The 16,389-nt window shown below is 44.8% G+C and overlaps 3 protein-coding genes across 3 annotated transcripts in view; 2 read left to right on the top strand and 1 right to left on the bottom strand.

Moving 5' to 3' along the window:
- Positions 1–187: 187 nt before the first annotated feature.
- On the top strand, positions 188–6,588 carry LOC114431915 (oxysterol-binding protein-related protein 11-like). Its single transcript, XM_028399594.1, has 13 exons — positions 188–303; positions 554–622; positions 735–910; positions 1,210–1,289; positions 1,836–2,024; positions 2,469–2,667; positions 3,502–3,647; positions 3,777–3,917; positions 4,501–4,969; positions 5,048–5,234; positions 5,309–5,491; positions 5,572–5,725; positions 5,975–6,588. Exons 1-13 carry the CDS (start codon positions 188–190, stop codon positions 6,029–6,031), a joined length of 2,166 nt encoding a protein of 721 aa, XP_028255395.1. The 3' UTR covers positions 6,032–6,588.
- A 2,034-nt stretch (positions 6,589–8,622) lies between these two features.
- On the top strand, positions 8,623–10,142 carry LOC114432208 (plectin-like). The gene is made up of 8 exons (XM_028400074.1): positions 8,623–8,755; positions 8,820–8,868; positions 8,935–9,041; positions 9,121–9,219; positions 9,305–9,489; positions 9,556–9,613; positions 9,678–9,740; positions 9,805–10,142. The coding sequence occupies exons 1-8, from the start codon at positions 8,642–8,644 to the stop codon at positions 10,138–10,140; spliced, it is 1,011 nt and encodes a 336-aa protein (XP_028255875.1). The 5' UTR covers positions 8,623–8,641; the 3' UTR covers positions 10,141–10,142.
- A 771-nt stretch (positions 10,143–10,913) lies between these two features.
- unc80 (unc-80 homolog (C. elegans)) overlaps positions 10,914–16,389 on the bottom strand; it is a 30,002-nt gene continuing 24,526 nt past the window's right edge. Inside the window, exons 55-65 of the mRNA XM_028395347.1 lie at positions 16,264–16,387; positions 15,984–16,190; positions 15,728–15,912; positions 15,482–15,647; positions 15,224–15,403; positions 14,994–15,141; positions 14,475–14,531; positions 13,480–13,561; positions 13,292–13,397; positions 12,508–12,722; positions 10,914–12,238 (exon numbers count right to left, since the gene is read on the bottom strand). Of these exons, the coding sequence (XP_028251148.1) occupies positions 11,762–12,238; positions 12,508–12,722; positions 13,292–13,397; positions 13,480–13,561; positions 14,475–14,531; positions 14,994–15,141; positions 15,224–15,403; positions 15,482–15,647; positions 15,728–15,912; positions 15,984–16,190; positions 16,264–16,387 (1,947 nt within the window). The 3' untranslated portion in view covers positions 10,914–11,761. The remainder of the gene's footprint in view (positions 12,239–12,507; positions 12,723–13,291; positions 13,398–13,479; positions 13,562–14,474; positions 14,532–14,993; positions 15,142–15,223; positions 15,404–15,481; positions 15,648–15,727; positions 15,913–15,983; positions 16,191–16,263; positions 16,388–16,389) is intronic.

The following is a 16,389-nucleotide window of genomic DNA, read 5'->3' as shown; positions in this document are numbered from 1 at the left end:
TTCATCTCAGTCAGTTAACGGCTCAGAGTCTGTAGTTTCGTGAAGCGATGAACCGACGGCCTCTGTCGTTAGTCTAAGAAGGCTTGTCCGTTAAATCACATCTGTGGTGACTTAGCTAGCTTCACGGGTTAGCTTCAGGCTAGCAAACTGAGTTTAGCGTCCAGAGGAGGTGTCGTTGCTAGTGACTATGCAAGGGGAAACTGCGGCCATACGAATCGCTGAAACCGAGGGCAAGCTGGATGTTTTTCCCCAGAACAGGACCCCAAGCTCGGGGAGAGCAAGTGCAAAGAGCTGGCAGTATAGGTGGGTGTCAGTTAATTCTGCTAACACATTTAAGCTACTTTACTGCTGGGCGCATTTTGTTTACCTACTAAGTGAGTCACAAGAAGAACAAATGTACTTTTTCATTGTGTTTGTAAGGGGTGTTCACTATGTTCCAGGAACCTGTCACTAAGTTATGCTCAAGGGTTGATTTGTTTATATAGAAGTCATTACTATGTAAGCATGTTAATGTGTTCTTTTTCTTCTTCTGCTTTATAATAACTGATGCCAGTGACCACATGGAGAATATCAATGGTTATTTGATGAAATACACCAACCTGGTAACAGGGTGGCAGTATAGGTGAGCTCTGATACTTCTCTTAATATGTTACCAAACTGTTCATGAGCCAATTTGTGATTTACTATAATGCAAGTCAGTAAATGATGTCATTGTGACTGACCCTGATTTTCAGGTTCTTTGTCTTAAACAATGAGGCGGGCTTGCTGGAGTATTTTGTCAATGAGCAGTCACGGCCGCAGAAGCCCCGCGGTATGCTCCCCCTGGCTGGAGCCGTCATCTCCCCTAGTGACGAGGATTCCCATACCTTCACTGTCAACGCCATCAGTGGGGAGCAGTACAAGCTCAGGGGTGGGTACTTAAACGCACACACTGACTGCTGATATTAGGCTGCAGTAAGTTGATTAAGACCCTCCTCGTCCATCATGTGGGCTAGCTGTTGTGTGCCTCTCTCCTCTTACAATTTAAGCTTGCTCCATTTTTAACTACAGACCTACTATCATCACCATCCATCTCTTTCATACAGTATTGATCTGGACGTTTTTCCATTATCTGCTGCCGGTGAGCACACAGGAATCGATGCTGAGTAAGATCACCCTGGACTAACTGTAATAAGGTTCTTGTCTCTTTCTTTGGTGTGTTTCTTGCAGCTACTGATGCCAAAGAGAGGCAGCATTGGGTCAGCAGACTGCAGATCTGTACACAACACCACACAGAGGCAATGGGAAAGGTAGTACGCTTGACATTCGTGTGTGTACATGTTAATGGAAAGGAGTGCAGTTCATTATTATTCCTGGAATGCTGGGGAATTTCAAGCACCTCTTTATTATGCACGGTTGCTGTTATGATGCAAACGGGGGGAGGGGGAGTACATGTTGGCATTATTACCAATGTTTTTTTTGGTTTAATTAAAATATGAGTCATGTGTGCGGATGTGAGCTGGACAGTTTTTAGCTTCCTGTTTTCCCTCCCTGCTTAATCAAGGAGCAACCAAATAACACCAGCATTAGTGAAAAAAATCTGCACAGCTATGAAATATTAATGTTTATGGAAAAAATGCATCAGATTTTATTCTGTGTGTAAGTGCAGCAATCATTATTATTGATCCAGGCATTGATCTACTTCACTACTATGCTGCCCTCCCCTGAGATACAGGGGAATTACACACACCTCTCAAAATAATACTTTTGATCTGCAACTTGCATTTCTGTTGTTTGTTGCCCATCCTGTCTCATGTCTTAATAGTGTTCTTGGTTCCACATTTGACATTGTACAGAGTAATCCCCCACCCAAGTCCAGGAGCTATTCAATGGCGTCTCAAGGTAGCGGCAGCTCCCCCATGTCCCTCCGGCGGCCTAGCCAAAACCCTGCCTCTTTGTTCAGCTGGTCGCAAGTCCCTAAGGGCTCATCGCTGTATTCCAGCAAGAGGTCCCTGCTGCCAGACCACCTGATGGATGCCAGAGAGGTACACCAAGCCAGTAATAGATTTTCTTATCCTAAATAGAATTTTAATGTATGAGTTTTTTTTTCTTTCAAATGTATTTTCTTTTACATTTTTCCAAACCTTTTTGTTCTCTTGTAATTTGCCACCAAGGCACATAGAATATCCAACTATTTTTTGTGCTGCTGTGCCTTCAGGGGTAAATGTGAAACATTTAATGAGCTTATTCATAGTGGGACTGCTGCTGATTTAGATTTGTTCAGACATGAACATTTATTTTTGCTTTTACCTAGTTGAAATGTCAATTTTATCCACTAGGTGGTGCTTTTTGTTTTTTCAGTTCTTTTCAGCAGCCTTACACATAGGGATGAATGTGTTTCTATGTTAAAAGATAAAAAAGTAATAAACCCTGTCAAGTTGTATCCTACAGATTTTTGTAAACACTATATTTTGGTGATTTGTCTCTAGATGATGAGCCAGGCCCAGGGCCAGCACAGAGACCTAATCCAAACCATTGAGGGTCTGCCTGCAGCTCCTGGCCTCTCTCCTCTAGACCAGGATCTGTTAATGCTTAAGGCCACTTCCATGGCCACCATGAACTGTCTCAACGAGTGCCTGCACATCCTGCACCTGCAGCAGGTGGCCAGGCAGAGAGGCTCCCTGGGAGGTCAGTGGACTGTCTTTCTGGATATAGTTGTTCTGTGCAATTGCTGGTTAATTTAACCTCGTTGTGTCTCTATACACATGACAAATCATAGTCTCACACGTGCATGTCTGCTCTGAATCCAAACTGTTTGGCTGACAGTGGAATTATTTTGCATTATTGATAAGGAACCGTACCCATTCTTACCACCTGTCTCGAAGGTAATTAGATCTCACATGGATAAATATTCACATGCAACACTTTTAGGACAGCACACTACTCTTAATTTACCTTCACACTGAACAGCACACAGTAAAGCCAGAGAGCACCCACAGTGAAGTGTCTGACTCACTGATTTCTTGACTGTTTCTATTCAGGATCACCTGAAATGGGGCAATGCGTCCCACTTTTTCACAGCAGATCTCATTACTCAATGTATATTTCATCAGGCCGGACTCATTCCAGCAGCCAATCAGATTAAGTTGTCTGACAACGCACAAGGTGGATTTGAATAAGATCTGCCCACCTCTAAACGTACATAAAAAAGGTGCCCACACCGTACTAAAGGGGATTAGCCAATCAGAGGGCGGGGATGTTTCCTGTCGGCGGGGCCAAAGTATCTTGATACCTGGCTCGTCAGAGGAGTTGGGTTACACTCTTGGTCGAGGACAGCTGTCTGTAAAACAGCCATCTGTCCAGTCAGCAGCTAGGCAATTGTGAGGTGTTGTGTGTGGCGAATGGTGGGCAGATTATAGATCTCCGTGTGTGTAACTGAGTGTCAGGAGGCCTCAGGAGGGAGGGGGGATATCACCATGAGTACCTCTGAACCTGCCGTTGTGCACTCTCCTTCCTCGGCAGGACCTACCATCGAGTGGCTGGAGCCCAAACTGCCTGACATCCTGAAGAATGGAAGCAGCTCCCTGGGCAGCTTCACGACAGGGGAGGGCCCGCTGGAGGGGAGCCGCCTGGAGCTCAGCAGCCCAGAGTCCTGTAGCTTCTCTGGGGTAAGCTCACGAGACATTTCCCTGAAAAGGAAGCTAACATTATTACTTGTTTACTAAATGCTTTCTAGTCCAATTTTAAATCTTTTTATAATGCAGCCATTTAAAATGCCTCTCCCTTCCCTCCCTCAGGAACAGGAAGACATAGATGGAGAAGATGAGGCAGAGGATTCCTTCACAGACAAGGAGGAGGACCTGGGTGCTGTGGAGGAGGAGCGCAGCGTCATCCTACACCTGCTGTCACAGCTGAAGCTGGGCATGGACCTCACACGGGTAGGTCGAGTTCCAAGTGGCAAAACAATTGCTCTCTCACACACGCTTCCTGTGACTTCTGCCCATTTTCTTGGTACTGTCATTGCGTATGTGTTTTCAAGGAGGCACATACAAGTCAATCTATGTTTCAGTTAGGTGTAAAAAAAGAAACCAATGATCTGTGATGATGAATTGCTCTAATTTTTCTATGTATTTATGTTTCTAATATTAGTCAGCCATAAAATGTCTGTTAAAATAAGAAAATGTTCTAATTCCTTATTTAGGGTTAGGGTGAAAAAAGGAATAATTGTTGATAGACTTTAATGGAATTTAATTTAAGTCTGGCTTACTGCTTTGTAATTACTGTTTCAAGACGCAGACATTCTATCTTTCAGTGTCGGCTTGTTCTTGTGTTTGGATATCCCCCTCTTGGGTTTCTGATTTATCACAGTTATCTGGCTTAGCTCAGATACAGATCTGGTGGACACAGTGACCCCGGGGTCACGTCCAGTGTACGTCATGTTGCTCGATTTACTGATGGGAAGCCAGGAAACAGAGCTAAAAAATTTGCTGTTCATGCGTACTTTATTTACTGTTTCCTCAGGTGGTTCTCCCCACCTTCATCTTGGAGAAGCGCTCTCTGCTGGAGATGTATGCCGACTTCATGTCCCATCCGGACCTCTTTGTGGCCATTACTGACGGCAGCAGCCCGGAGGATCGCATGGTCCGTTTTGTGGAGTACTACCTCACCTCTTTCCACGAGGGCCGCAAAGGCGCCATCGCCAAGAAGCCCTACAACCCCATCATTGGCGAGACATTCCACTGTTCATGGAAGGTTCCCAAGACACCAGATGGCCCCAAGGATCCCTCACAGGGGAGCCCCGACTCTGCCTCCACTTCTGCTGCCCAGGATGACTACCAAGTGCGCTTCGTAGCTGAGCAGGTGTCCCATCATCCTCCTGTCTCAGGCTTCTATGCTGAATGTCAAGAGAGGCAGATGTGTGTGAACACACATGTGTGGACCAAAAGCAAGTTCATGGGCATGTCAATTGGAGTGTCCATGATCGGAGAAGGTATTGATAATTGCGTTGCATCTGATGCTAAGGCAACATTTCTTGTCAATAGTTTGATTACTTCCTAAATTGTTGCAGGTTGTCTGTATGTGCTGGAGCATGATGAGGAGTACACCTTCACGCTGCCCTGTGCCTACGCACGCTCCATCCTGACAGTTCCCTGGGTGGAGCTGGGCGGCAAAGTCAATATCAACTGCACCAAGTCGGGCTACTCAGCAGTCATTACTTTCCAGACCAAACCTTTTTACGGTGGCAAATTACACAAGTAAGTCTCACAAACGTAAACACTACAGACATGACAACTTTGGTATCAAACTCATCCTCCTGCTGCACATTCAGGGTGACAGCGGAGGTGAAGCACAACGCCACCAACGTGGTGGTGTGCCGCGTGCAGGGAGAGTGGAATGGTGTGTTGGAATTCACCTACACCAGTGGAGAGACAAGGGTGGTGGACGTCACCAAGCTCCCTGTGACCAGGAAGCGTGTGCGGCCCATTGAAAAGCAAGGACCAACTGAATCTAGGTCAGAGCAAGCACACTGGTTTGAGTTTCAAAGTTCAATCTGTTTGCCACATTTTACTTTATATTTCTTCTGCTCTCCAGACGCCTGTGGCAGCACGTGACGGAGTCCCTGCGCCAGAAAGACATTGAGAAAGCCACCGAGCACAAGAGGATTCTGGAGGAGAGGCAGCGGACGGAGGAGAGGCACCGCTCCGAGACCGAAACCGCTTGGAGGACCAGATACTTCGACAAGGAGGTAAGCACTAAGTTCAATCCAATAAAATGCTAAGTTCAGCTTTTAGTCAATCTGAGCTGACTAAATAAATTTTAAATAACCTACAGAATCATTTCTGTCTTCTCCGTTTCATGGAGCTCTCACCTTGCACTTGGCTATTTTTAAATCTCCCAAGAAACTGGATCATTTAATTGGACTGCATTCAAGTAACCTAAATAAATAGCTATGCTATCGCATGATTGACACCACTCTCCTCTTCTTCTCCTCCAGGGTGAAGGCTGGGCTTACCACAAACCACTCTGGAAAAACTCTGCATTCAAATCCTAGTTCCTTCAGCTGGTATTGTGGATATATATATATAAATATATTGTAGATTGAGGAATGTGTGTGTGTGCGGTCGACTGTTATGAACTGAAAGCATGGCCTGCACTGATGAATGCAACAGGAGAAGGACAGAGATGGCATGAAGTTGATGAAGCCTCCAAAGTAGTTTTTGTACTGCTGATCAGTTTTTCAATACATTACAGTGAGGATTTGTACAGGTACTCTATTTACACAGCCTTAAGATAGTCTGATGAATGGGGTTTGGATTCAGCTGATCAACCCGGAAAAGGTTCTTTTCTTCTTTTAGAGCTGTCAGCCAGAAAACCCCAAATAATTGAAAGGAGCCATTGTTAAAGTAAATTTCCAAGTATTTATGTGGCTTAAAAAGCATCTGATTTCATTTCAAATCTGCCCAGAACAGTTCTGTTTATGACAAGGATCACTACTCTCACTCACTGTCACCTTTTTATCTGAAATGTTAGGTTACATCAGGGCTATTTTTTGTTATAAAGCCACTTTTAAGCAGCATATAAACATGTAATAAATGGTTTAAAAACACACTACGTGTAAGCGATGGGTCGTCTCTCAGTGTGTTATGAACCATTTTATTGAATGTGAATTTGTGCTGCTTATAATAAATATCAGTGAAATAACCCTTTAACCAGGCAATATTTCCTCTAAATCAGACATTCGATAAGAATATAAGATCAAATTGAACTCTCATTACTAACATATTTGTTGATGAGGTCACACTGTTGGAATGGCATGACTAAGCTGGAGTCACATGAATGCATTTAAACATGGCTACCCCACTATTCTTTGTAGTGATGCATGATTGACAACTCCTGTCTATTGTAAGAGCTTTTGACCAAATTTGTTTTTGTAAATCCAAAATAAATATTTCCTTTATTGCGCTTAAATTGCTCTTATTTTCAGAGCAAGGTATTTGTATAGAAACATTTCGTTAATTTTTTTCCCCACTCTGCTATACTGTGACATGTATTTGTTGTATCTACCCCCTAAATCTCCACTGTCATGTCAGAAATGGTTGTTGATTCTCTACAGTAAGGGGGGGAACCCTCCCTGCCATCGATAAGCTACTCCCTCCCAGTCTTGGTGCCTTATGCAAACTCTTTCTGTGCGTGTCTTCCAGCGGAGGAGCACAGCAGTTTCATCACTTATTTACCACATACGATGCAATGTCATATGTATTGTTTGTGTGTGTGTGTGATTTTTTTCCCCTCAGTGCTTGATTTTGGGAGAGCACTTTTGTTCTAGGTTTTTGAATTCTACTGGTTGTCTTGCTGACCTATGAAATGCACTGACATTGAAGGTAACCTGATGTAGAAAAATGGACATGTGATAATAATCGAATAAATTGCGTTGTATCAGTTGTCAGTCTGTTCTTGTTAAAGAAGCTCTCCAGCTCAATTGATCACCTCATTGGAGCAGCATTATAGCAACATTACTACACAGTGGCCCATTCAGTTATTTGCCCTAATGAAATTAATGTCATGGTCACCAGGTGATCTCCATCTTGTTCTTTACACACACACACATATAATTATTATTATTGCAGAGTGCCTGTACATTTCTGCTGCAACACATTTCCCAGTTTGGGATCAATAAAGCATATCTTATCTATCTATTAACATTATGTCACGTTTCATTTATGCGACAGCATTGTCGTAATTAACGGCGACAGAAAATGATGGCGGTAGTGTCCGAAAGTGTTGCTTGACTACCCTACATAGTGCCCTTCATTGAACTAGGCGCGTGATTCCGGGCACAACACTAGACTATATACCCTGGTATGTTAGTACAGAGTTTACAGAGTTAAATAGCCATTAAAAGAGAATAGCGCTACAATACCTTTGACGTAGGGGACCGTGACGCTCCAGTATCACCCCTAAACTCCTCCGTTCTCACGTTAATCCAGACGTTCTCCGACGGCTTTCGGTAGTTCCTAGCTAAAATGTGCCCTAGACTCCAACGTCAGAAAACTACGTTTCAAATGGGGGCGAGTTTTTGGCTATTGGTAAAGGACCGTTAGTCAAAACGTGATGCTAGCCTTGCAGTGAGTCAAAAAAACACGCAAAACATAAACATAGCGCTACCGTTTGCGCTTCCGGGGTCAAACACTTGACTTAATTAACCACGCCCCCTAACAAATGCACCTGTACACCCTAATTAATAACAGTGCCACCTAGTGTACAAAACAGGAATTACAACTGGAGCTGTATTGACATAAAAGCATTAACATTTAACATGAACACACAGAGTTGATTTCACTTTTACATACTTGGTCTTGATGAAGTTTTATTGTACAAAGGTATAAAAAATTATTATATAAATATAATATATTGTATTAACCATTTAGCTTCTCATATTTTGTGGAGTTTGTCTTCGATCATATCACCTTAATCTGCACCTGGCTGGAACATCATATGTGTTAGAGCCAACAGTGCCATCTGCTGGTGAACAGGAGAAATTATCCAATTCCACAGCCACACCTGAAAACAATGTGGTGATAATTAGCATAGCAAAGGTAAAGGAGGGACCCTGCAGGTATGTTGTTCACAGAGAAACATGGCTGAGAGATGTGTTGGAGCAATGGCACTCAGCAGTCCTTCGAGGAATCACATCCCGTCCGGTCGACAACTCCCTAGGACTCCTCCTTTAAACGACTTTTCTCCATCTGATTTTGAGGAAAAACAGCCTGTAGAGGTCAGTGCAGCAGCATCCTGCAGCTTAGTGTCATGACACATGATAAAACATGTCTTAATTACAGGCAGAGCTGAGGAACAATGAGGAGCTGGATCTGAGCTCTCTGAAGACAGGTACTGTCTGTTTTAGGTCAAAAGAAGAAGTCGGATTATTATTATGATTATTATTTTATTAAACAGAACCAGAATGGTCCATGCTGAAAGGGATGAAGGGCTATCAAATGACTACAGATGACCTGGACTTTATTACAAAACTCAAAAAGGAGCAGCTCATTAAAAAGCTGAAGGTAAGTGGAATGTGTATCATCATGTTTGTGTCATTCAGATGTCGCCATGCTGCTGCTGTGTGACATTTTCCCTCCCCAGAAAGACCTTGAAGATGTGCAGAAGCTCCTAAAAAAGGAAACCACAGCCTTGGAGATGGCATGTGCTTCCAGGGATAAGGTGCAGGCTGAGCTCAACAAGGTCAGTTTTGTTTGTTTTGTTTTTGGCATTTTTACAGCTGATAGTTGGCCGCATCATCCTGATGATTTTTGTTTTTTTTTTCCAGCTCCTGTCTTCTGAAGACATCATCATGCGTGTAAACGTGGTCTTCAAAGTGATATCGCTGCAGGTGAATTTGAAAGGCATGAATGCCAGATCTCTCCTGGACATGGTGACGGTGGAGGACATCCAGAGGACAGTGGAGCAGAAGAAGAGCGAGCTGACTCGGATGAGGAAAATTAAAGAAGAGAGGTAATATTTTCTGTAAGTGAAGATTTGTGTAGTCAGGAATAAATTGATAATCTTCACAAATTACAGGAGAAGGAAGGAGGCTGAGGAGAGAGGGGTGATAGAAAAACAAATCACCAGTGAGCAGGTAAGAAAGGATCAGCGTTTGTATCGCCATTTGTTTGTATCCTGACTGTTTGGTGTGTTTTCAGGTGAAGATACAGGAGCTAATGAGGGAGCTGTCCAACCTTAAATCTGAACTTGCACAAGAAAAGGTGAGAAACTTTGTCACTTTAAAACCTGGAAAACCTTCAAATTAAATTTCTGATGGTTTCACAGGAGGTAAGTAAATCCCTCAAAAAGCTGTTACCCACACAAGAAGCAGCAGGAGATCATCCAAGCGGACAAGGCAACAAAAGTAAACAAAGACGTGGAGGAAAAAATGCTGCAGACAAACCGGCAAGAAGTAAAAACGCACACAGAAAAGCAGAGGAGACGCAAGAGGAGCCGAAGCAGTCAAAGGCCAAAGAGTCGGTGCCAGCTGTGAGAGGGAGGGGAAAGGCTGCCACACCAGTGGAGGCTCCATCACACTCCAGGAGGGGGGCAGCTGCTGATGTTGCTCCAGAGACAGTCCATGGTCTCAGAAGATCAAAGAGGATCGCCAACAGGAGGTGAACTTGGACAGGCACAGATTTTGAGATTTTATACTTATAATGTGCTTTAATAAATAAATGTTCCATATTTACTATATTTGATCTTTCTGATTGTCCAGTTTCCTATAAATAAAAATACAATGATTCCGCTATACTTTTGTTGTTGGTCTTCCCTCTAGTGGTCACAATAAAGAACTGCAGTCTGTCCAACACAAATTTGGATGGAGGTGGCAATTTCTCAGTTCACACACCACCCCACCCCCCACCACCTTCTCCCGATTGTTTTGAAACACTTCTGTGCATTTATTTTATTTCTTTTTGTGGATATTAGGATTATTTTTTTATCAGGTATGCACCTAGACTTGAACCTGAAACAAGTAGTACGTGTAGTGCCCTGACACAATCTATAACCTCCAGGCCAGCTGTGGATGTCATCTATTAGTAGATAGCTGAAAACGATGTAAACGATGTCCATATATTCCCCTAAATATTCAGATATACTGCAGCTTTATTCTCACTTTGCACAAATAAAACATCATTTGACACAGACGAGTTACATTTAAACTCTGATACAACAGTTAAGGGGTTCTCTGTTTGGCAAAATGAATCCATATGAATGAATGTTTTACATACACATCTGCCAATTTGTGCAAATATACCGCCCCCTGCCGGTGAAAAGAGTCCCAACAAAGACTTTAACGTTAAAAAAAAAACACACTCACAGTGAACTGGCGCGAAATATGGCACGTCCATTATCTTATTTATGTCATATAGTTAGCAGAAATGAAGGTCTGAGTGGAGATATGAGACATATATCTCTGTTAAGGCATGGAATGAGCAACGAGGTAACATCTATCTACTGCATGGCTTCATCACAGTTAGTGATTTAAAAGAGAGTCTTTGTTGTGAACGTAGAACGACATCACAGACACACAAGTGTAGATTTTATAGCCACTGAAACACCATAGAAGATACAGTCTTTGGTCACAAATAAAATAGATACTGGTGATGGAGTTTTGTTTTGTTTTTTTCCAGTGCAGCAAACACAAAAACATTCAGTGGTGAAAATCATTAGTTTTAAAGGGGCATTCAGTTGTATTGCATTACTGAGGCCAACACAGCTTGCACTGCTCTTCCTGTAATCCATAGAGACCTAATGGATTAGATTAAAGATAAACTGAAAGTACAAAATCTGACACATTCGTCCTCCTGTACCATGTGACCATCTATAATGTTTGTAATATACTGTTTTTTATATTTATACCCTTTTTAGATTAGCTTCAATATTCTTCTCTGCACCATTGTAAAAGTTATAGCATTTCAATATATATATATTTAAATATATTAGAAGCATTAATCAGTTAAATAACATTTGAGTACTTGCTTTTAATATTAAATATAAAATAAATATCTGAGATGGAGAAAAAAGTTAGATTGCTGCCATGATTTACATTCAGTCCTCAGCTTAAGGACAGATATTCATTAATATTTGACACCGTAGAGACACAACAGGAGGCCAGCATAGAGAGGAAGGAGTGAGAAATTAGAACAACACAGAGGAGAGAGCAGTTTAGTTTCAGGGCAAAGCTGAAGGGAAGGATCTGAGTGAAGGAAAAAGACAGCAGCAATCTTTGATTTTTGACTCACACGTGAGACTCATCCAAGTCCAGGTCCACAGGTGAGAGGGGCAGGGGAGAGTGGCGGGGGGAAGGAGGGGACAGCAGCGGGGTGAGAAGAGGGTTCTCGGTGCCGTCATCCTCGCTGAGGTGCAGCAGGGTGTCGCTACGTGGCAGCAGCGCAGTCGTGTCCTCGTCCCCGGGGCTCTCTCTGATCCTGGATGGCCCCGGCGGAGGCAGGGGAAGGAGGGGGGCCGGGGGCAGCGGTGGAGGTGGCGGGGGGCCTGGAGCAGGTGCAGTGCCCAGAACTGGGAGCGGTGGAGGGAGGGGGGAGGAGGTGCGGGACAGAGGTAGAGGGGAGCAGGTTCTGGAGAGGGGCAGCGGGGAGCAGGTTCGGGACGGGGGAGTTGGGGTGGAGGGGCGGGAGATGGATGGGGGAGGGGAGAGGCTGCTGCGAAGACTCCACTGCTCTCTCTTCTCCTTGCTGCTTATGGCTGGAGCAACCTGGGTGAGAATAAACCTGATCCTGTAGTTTGAGCTTGAAAAGGAAAACTCTTAAAGGGCCACTTCACCCAAATTACAAACAATAAGATCAGTTTCTGGTGAAATACAAAGATTATATAACGTAATTATTAATTTGGATCAAGTCAAACTTATATTTTATGAGATATATAAAATAAAATTGAATTCAGAAAAATTGGATGATGATTGTTTTCTAACATACATGAGGACACCTACGATCCCTGCTCTAAACCTCTCTCTGCTGTTCCTACCTGTGTGTTTGCAGGCCCGTGCAGGTCGGCAGTGACTGTGGCTGAAGAGACGGCTGGCACTTCCAGCGTCGGGGACTTCGCAGGGGCCGGGCTGGCCTTCCTGCCTTCTGCTGGAGGCTCCACGGTGCTGGGAGTTGGGGGCTTACTGCCCCCTGTGAATGCCTGCTGGCCTTGATTCTCTGTAAAGGTGACTGACCTCTTTTGGTCTCCATGCGCTGTGGGGCACACATGCATGCGCACATGGTCAAAACAGAGACAACAGCTCCAGCCGGCAGGCCTTGCCTAACACATCAGCAACCACCAAAGAGAGTGGAGGCGAGGGGCGGGACAGGAAGGGCAGAAGGCAGGGGAGGAGGGATGCAAGACAGACATGCAGAGCGCCCTATTGGGTGAGGTTGCAGATAAAAGGGGGCGTTTGCAGGGTGGAGAGGAAGGGTTACGAGTTGTGTCTCACCTTCACAGTCCAATAAAGTTTCTTTATTTCGAAACATAAGGCATGAGACAGAACAGAGTGAGAAGAGTCAGTCTGGTCACAGGTGGAACAACAAACAGCATTGGAACAAAGAGACATTGAGAATGGGGAGGATGTGTCAGTTCAAGTCAGCACACACATGATCAATAGAATATGTTTATCAGTTGGCTTTTTGTGTGCTTGATCTGAAGTGGATGGTAAGTTAGATTTCATCATATAGACAATATGGGGTTGAAACCAGCACACAGAAACCAGGACAGCTGGTTCATATGTGTGCAGGTTTTGAAACACAGAGAAAACATGTGCTGTTACCCAGTGGTTTGTTCTTGGGCTGGATGCTCCTGCGTGTTGTGGACAGCCTTGCTCCAGATCGACCTCGAGGTTCATTCTTCGGAATGGACAGCAGGGGGCGGCGCAGCTACAGAAAAATCCCAAATAATTCAATAAGATCATTGGCAGGCTTACTACTCATGTAGTTTAGCAAACTTTACTACAACAACCTGTCTGAGTCCTCGCTTTCTTCCCAGAGGAGGCTGGATCAACAGGTTCTGCTGGCCCGGTTCACTCTGCACGCTGGCCACCCTAATTTCGTCAATCATTTGCACCACACACACACATGCCACACAAAAAAACACAAGAAGAGATCATCATGAAAGCACAGAAAAGACTGCCGTATCCCTATCTGTGGCCACTCACTGAACACACCTCTGAACATAACAAGATGTTGCTTCTATGCTATACACTCACTCACTAAACAGAAACAAAACAGTGCCGCCATGATTCATACACTGAAAACACAACAGGGGATAGTAGGGGCTGGAGTAGCAACCAACAAAACAAGCTTTTTATTTTTTTCCCCTTGCATAAAATATGTAACCACCCAAGCAGCAGACAGAGCCAATTTTAAGTTCTCATATAACTAGACAAGAAAACCACAAAGTGTCCTTGGTTGCCACCCCAGTTCCCCCCTGCCCCTACAGATTGGTATCCACAACAGGACGCCCAATTTGATCAGCAAGAAGCCTGAGAGACACATAAACAGTATGAAACACTATGGCACCAATGGGAGAGAGAGGCTGACTGGTGATGGCACATCAACCATAAAGACTGACACCTAACAGAGAAGGAATAGAGGAGGCAGAGCTCCCCTGCCCTGGGGCTCTATTTTTTTTTTTAGATGGGGAGGGGCCTGGTTAGGACAGCACAGCAGATGAGCTGAGAAGATGAGGGTCAGTGTGGAGCTCAAAAGGAAGTGAGAGGGAGGTAGGAGATAGAGACAAGGCACACTGGACCCACACAGAAAAAGAAAGAGACAGGTAAGGGGAGGGGGAAGGGGAGGTGTGACTGGCCAAAGGCGATTTGACTGGATGCGAATGAGTGATCAACGGCGAGGCGGCCAGTAGAGGAGGCCGTCCCCGAGGCGATGCCCCTCCCTGTGGCGGACAGATGCAAGAATGCACCAACGGGGACACACACACAAAGAGGGCCACTGTACCTAGAGAGGTTACCCTCCTGCAGAAGGCCTTGGGACTCATCTAGCACATTGGGTTCACTGTAAAAAGGGGGGCGAAGTGGGAGAATGGGAGTTTAGGGAGAGTAGTTGAGATCCATCACCACCCTGAGCCCCTTCTTTAAAGGGGTGTCGAAGGCAGGGCGTCTGCTCTTACCACAACATTCTTACCAAGATTGCTAATCTACTTCACAAAGCTGCCCTGAGGCTGCTGAGTAAAAAACATTATAAATCAACAGAGATATTACACAGAAAAATGTGCATGTGGTTGTGGGATATGACTGATTATAATTCTTCATGCTACATTTATAAACAATAAAGTAATCAAATGAACAATAAAGATGTTTACTTCAAATACATACCAGGTTTCACCAAGTGAGATTATTTACGTGTGAATTTTTCTATTTTGTTTCTAACTGAGGAAAAGATGCTGCATAGTCAGATATAACAGAGGATTGATATTTGCTACTTCTACTATATCTGTGTGTGCGTTGCTAACGCTACCTGTGGCTTGGTAGCATAGTGGCGCGGGGAGCCTCGGGCTGCAAGGCAGCCGAGCCTGTGGCGTGGCTGGAGAAGCGCCGCTGCGACATTACCCTGGGCAAAAATGCCTCATGCTCACTAACCACGCTGGGGATACTTATGGAGTCATCTAGAGGGAGGAAAAGAATAGACAGTGACTTGAATTAAATTTTAAAAATGTGAAAATCAGCTAAGAGTGAAGTGTTTCTGACTCTCTTCGTCGTCCTCATCGGTGCGGCTGAGCGTGTCTTGTGAGGGCTGGCGTGATGGTTGGCTGTCCTGCTCCCAAACCGTGCCGGTGCCGGTGTTGGAGCGCGACATTGTGGCTAAACTGAGGCGGTAGGCCGATGTGGAGGTGCCCACAGTGCTGATAGATGTCTTGCCTTGGTATGCTGTATGGAGGGAACACAAACACCAGGCATTAAGAAGAGGACTAATAGGCACGGAGGAAAAAAATGAATGTATCTGACCAGAGCCGCTGTGCACAGCTTCTTTGAGGATCTTGAGCTCGTTGTTGAACTCTGCAAAGAGGGAGCTCTTGCAGAGAGGTCGTGGGATGAAGCGGCGCTCCAGCTGGTCAGCAATGTGGTGACGTGCTGTGATCTCCTCCTGGGAGTCAGCTGGTTGAGTCAGCAGCTAGAAATCACACATATGAGTCAGAATGGTGAAAGTAAGCAGAATGAAACAACTAGAAACTATGGTCTCAGGTCCTTTACCTTGCACTGTATAAAGGGCCTCAGCAGGACAAAAATAGGGATGCGAGTTCGGACAATGAAGTCAATGAAGTCCCAGAAGGCCAAGCCGCCCACCTTCCTCAAAGCCATCTCCTTCACTTGCAGGCTCAGCCGGTACCACTGGTTTCCCAGCGAGCGCTCGAAGCAAACCAACACCACCTTCAGGGCTGCAGGAGGGAAGAGGATGAGGGTAGAAAAGTGATAGGAAGCTTAAAATGCAGTCACTCATCATTCATACCCAGATATGCAGCCTGGCTGGTGGACTCTGCTAATCCCTCTCTGCGAAGATCCTTCCCTGTGTCGCCCGGGGTGGAGCAGTGAGCTGGAGATGCATCAAGCATGAAATTCTTGGTTCGGGAGGTGGAGATGATTCGAGGAGGCAGGAGGATGTTGATGACAGTCTGCAAGAGGAGGAAGATCTCCGGCTGCTCAAGGTGAGGGCTGTCTGCAAAGGGAAAACACACAGCGTTTTAGGAAAGAGGCAACCATGCACTTACATTTTGGATATTTAAGAACACCTTTGCTTCCAGACCCCACAGTCAGTACAAAGGGAATAAGCAGGTTAAGAAGCATCCCTTCCCGCCTTTCCTGATTGGTGAAAGGTGAGATCACATGACTCAAAGGAAAGTCATCCTTTAAGGCCT

Source organism: Parambassis ranga, chromosome 2 (genome assembly GCF_900634625.1).
Source record: "Parambassis ranga chromosome 2, fParRan2.1, whole genome shotgun sequence".
In the NCBI taxonomy this organism is placed as follows: domain Eukaryota; kingdom Metazoa; phylum Chordata; class Actinopteri; family Ambassidae; genus Parambassis; species Parambassis ranga.
This window is presented reverse-complemented; position numbering and strand designations above follow the sequence as displayed.

Bases quoted from the DNA above. Each gene is read 5' to 3' on its own strand.
- LOC114432208 (XM_028400074.1), top strand. From the start codon at position 8,642: ATGGCACTCAGCAGTCCTTCGAGGAATCACATCCCGTCCGGTCGACAA. The intron at 8,869-8,934 runs GTACTGTCTGTT...TTTATTAAACAG, and splicing joins TCTGAGCTCTCTGAAGACAG to AACCAGAATGGTCCATGCTG. The intron at 9,220-9,304 runs GTCAGTTTTGTT...TTTTTTTTCCAG, and splicing joins TGCAGGCTGAGCTCAACAAG to CTCCTGTCTTCTGAAGACAT.
- LOC114431915 (XM_028399594.1), top strand. From the start codon at position 188: ATGCAAGGGGAAACTGCGGCCATACGAATCGCTGAAACCGAGGGCAAG. The intron at 1,290-1,835 runs GTAGTACGCTTG...GACATTGTACAG, and splicing joins ACACAGAGGCAATGGGAAAG to AGTAATCCCCCACCCAAGTC. The intron at 2,668-3,501 runs GTCAGTGGACTG...CTTCCTCGGCAG, and splicing joins GCAGAGAGGCTCCCTGGGAG to GACCTACCATCGAGTGGCTG.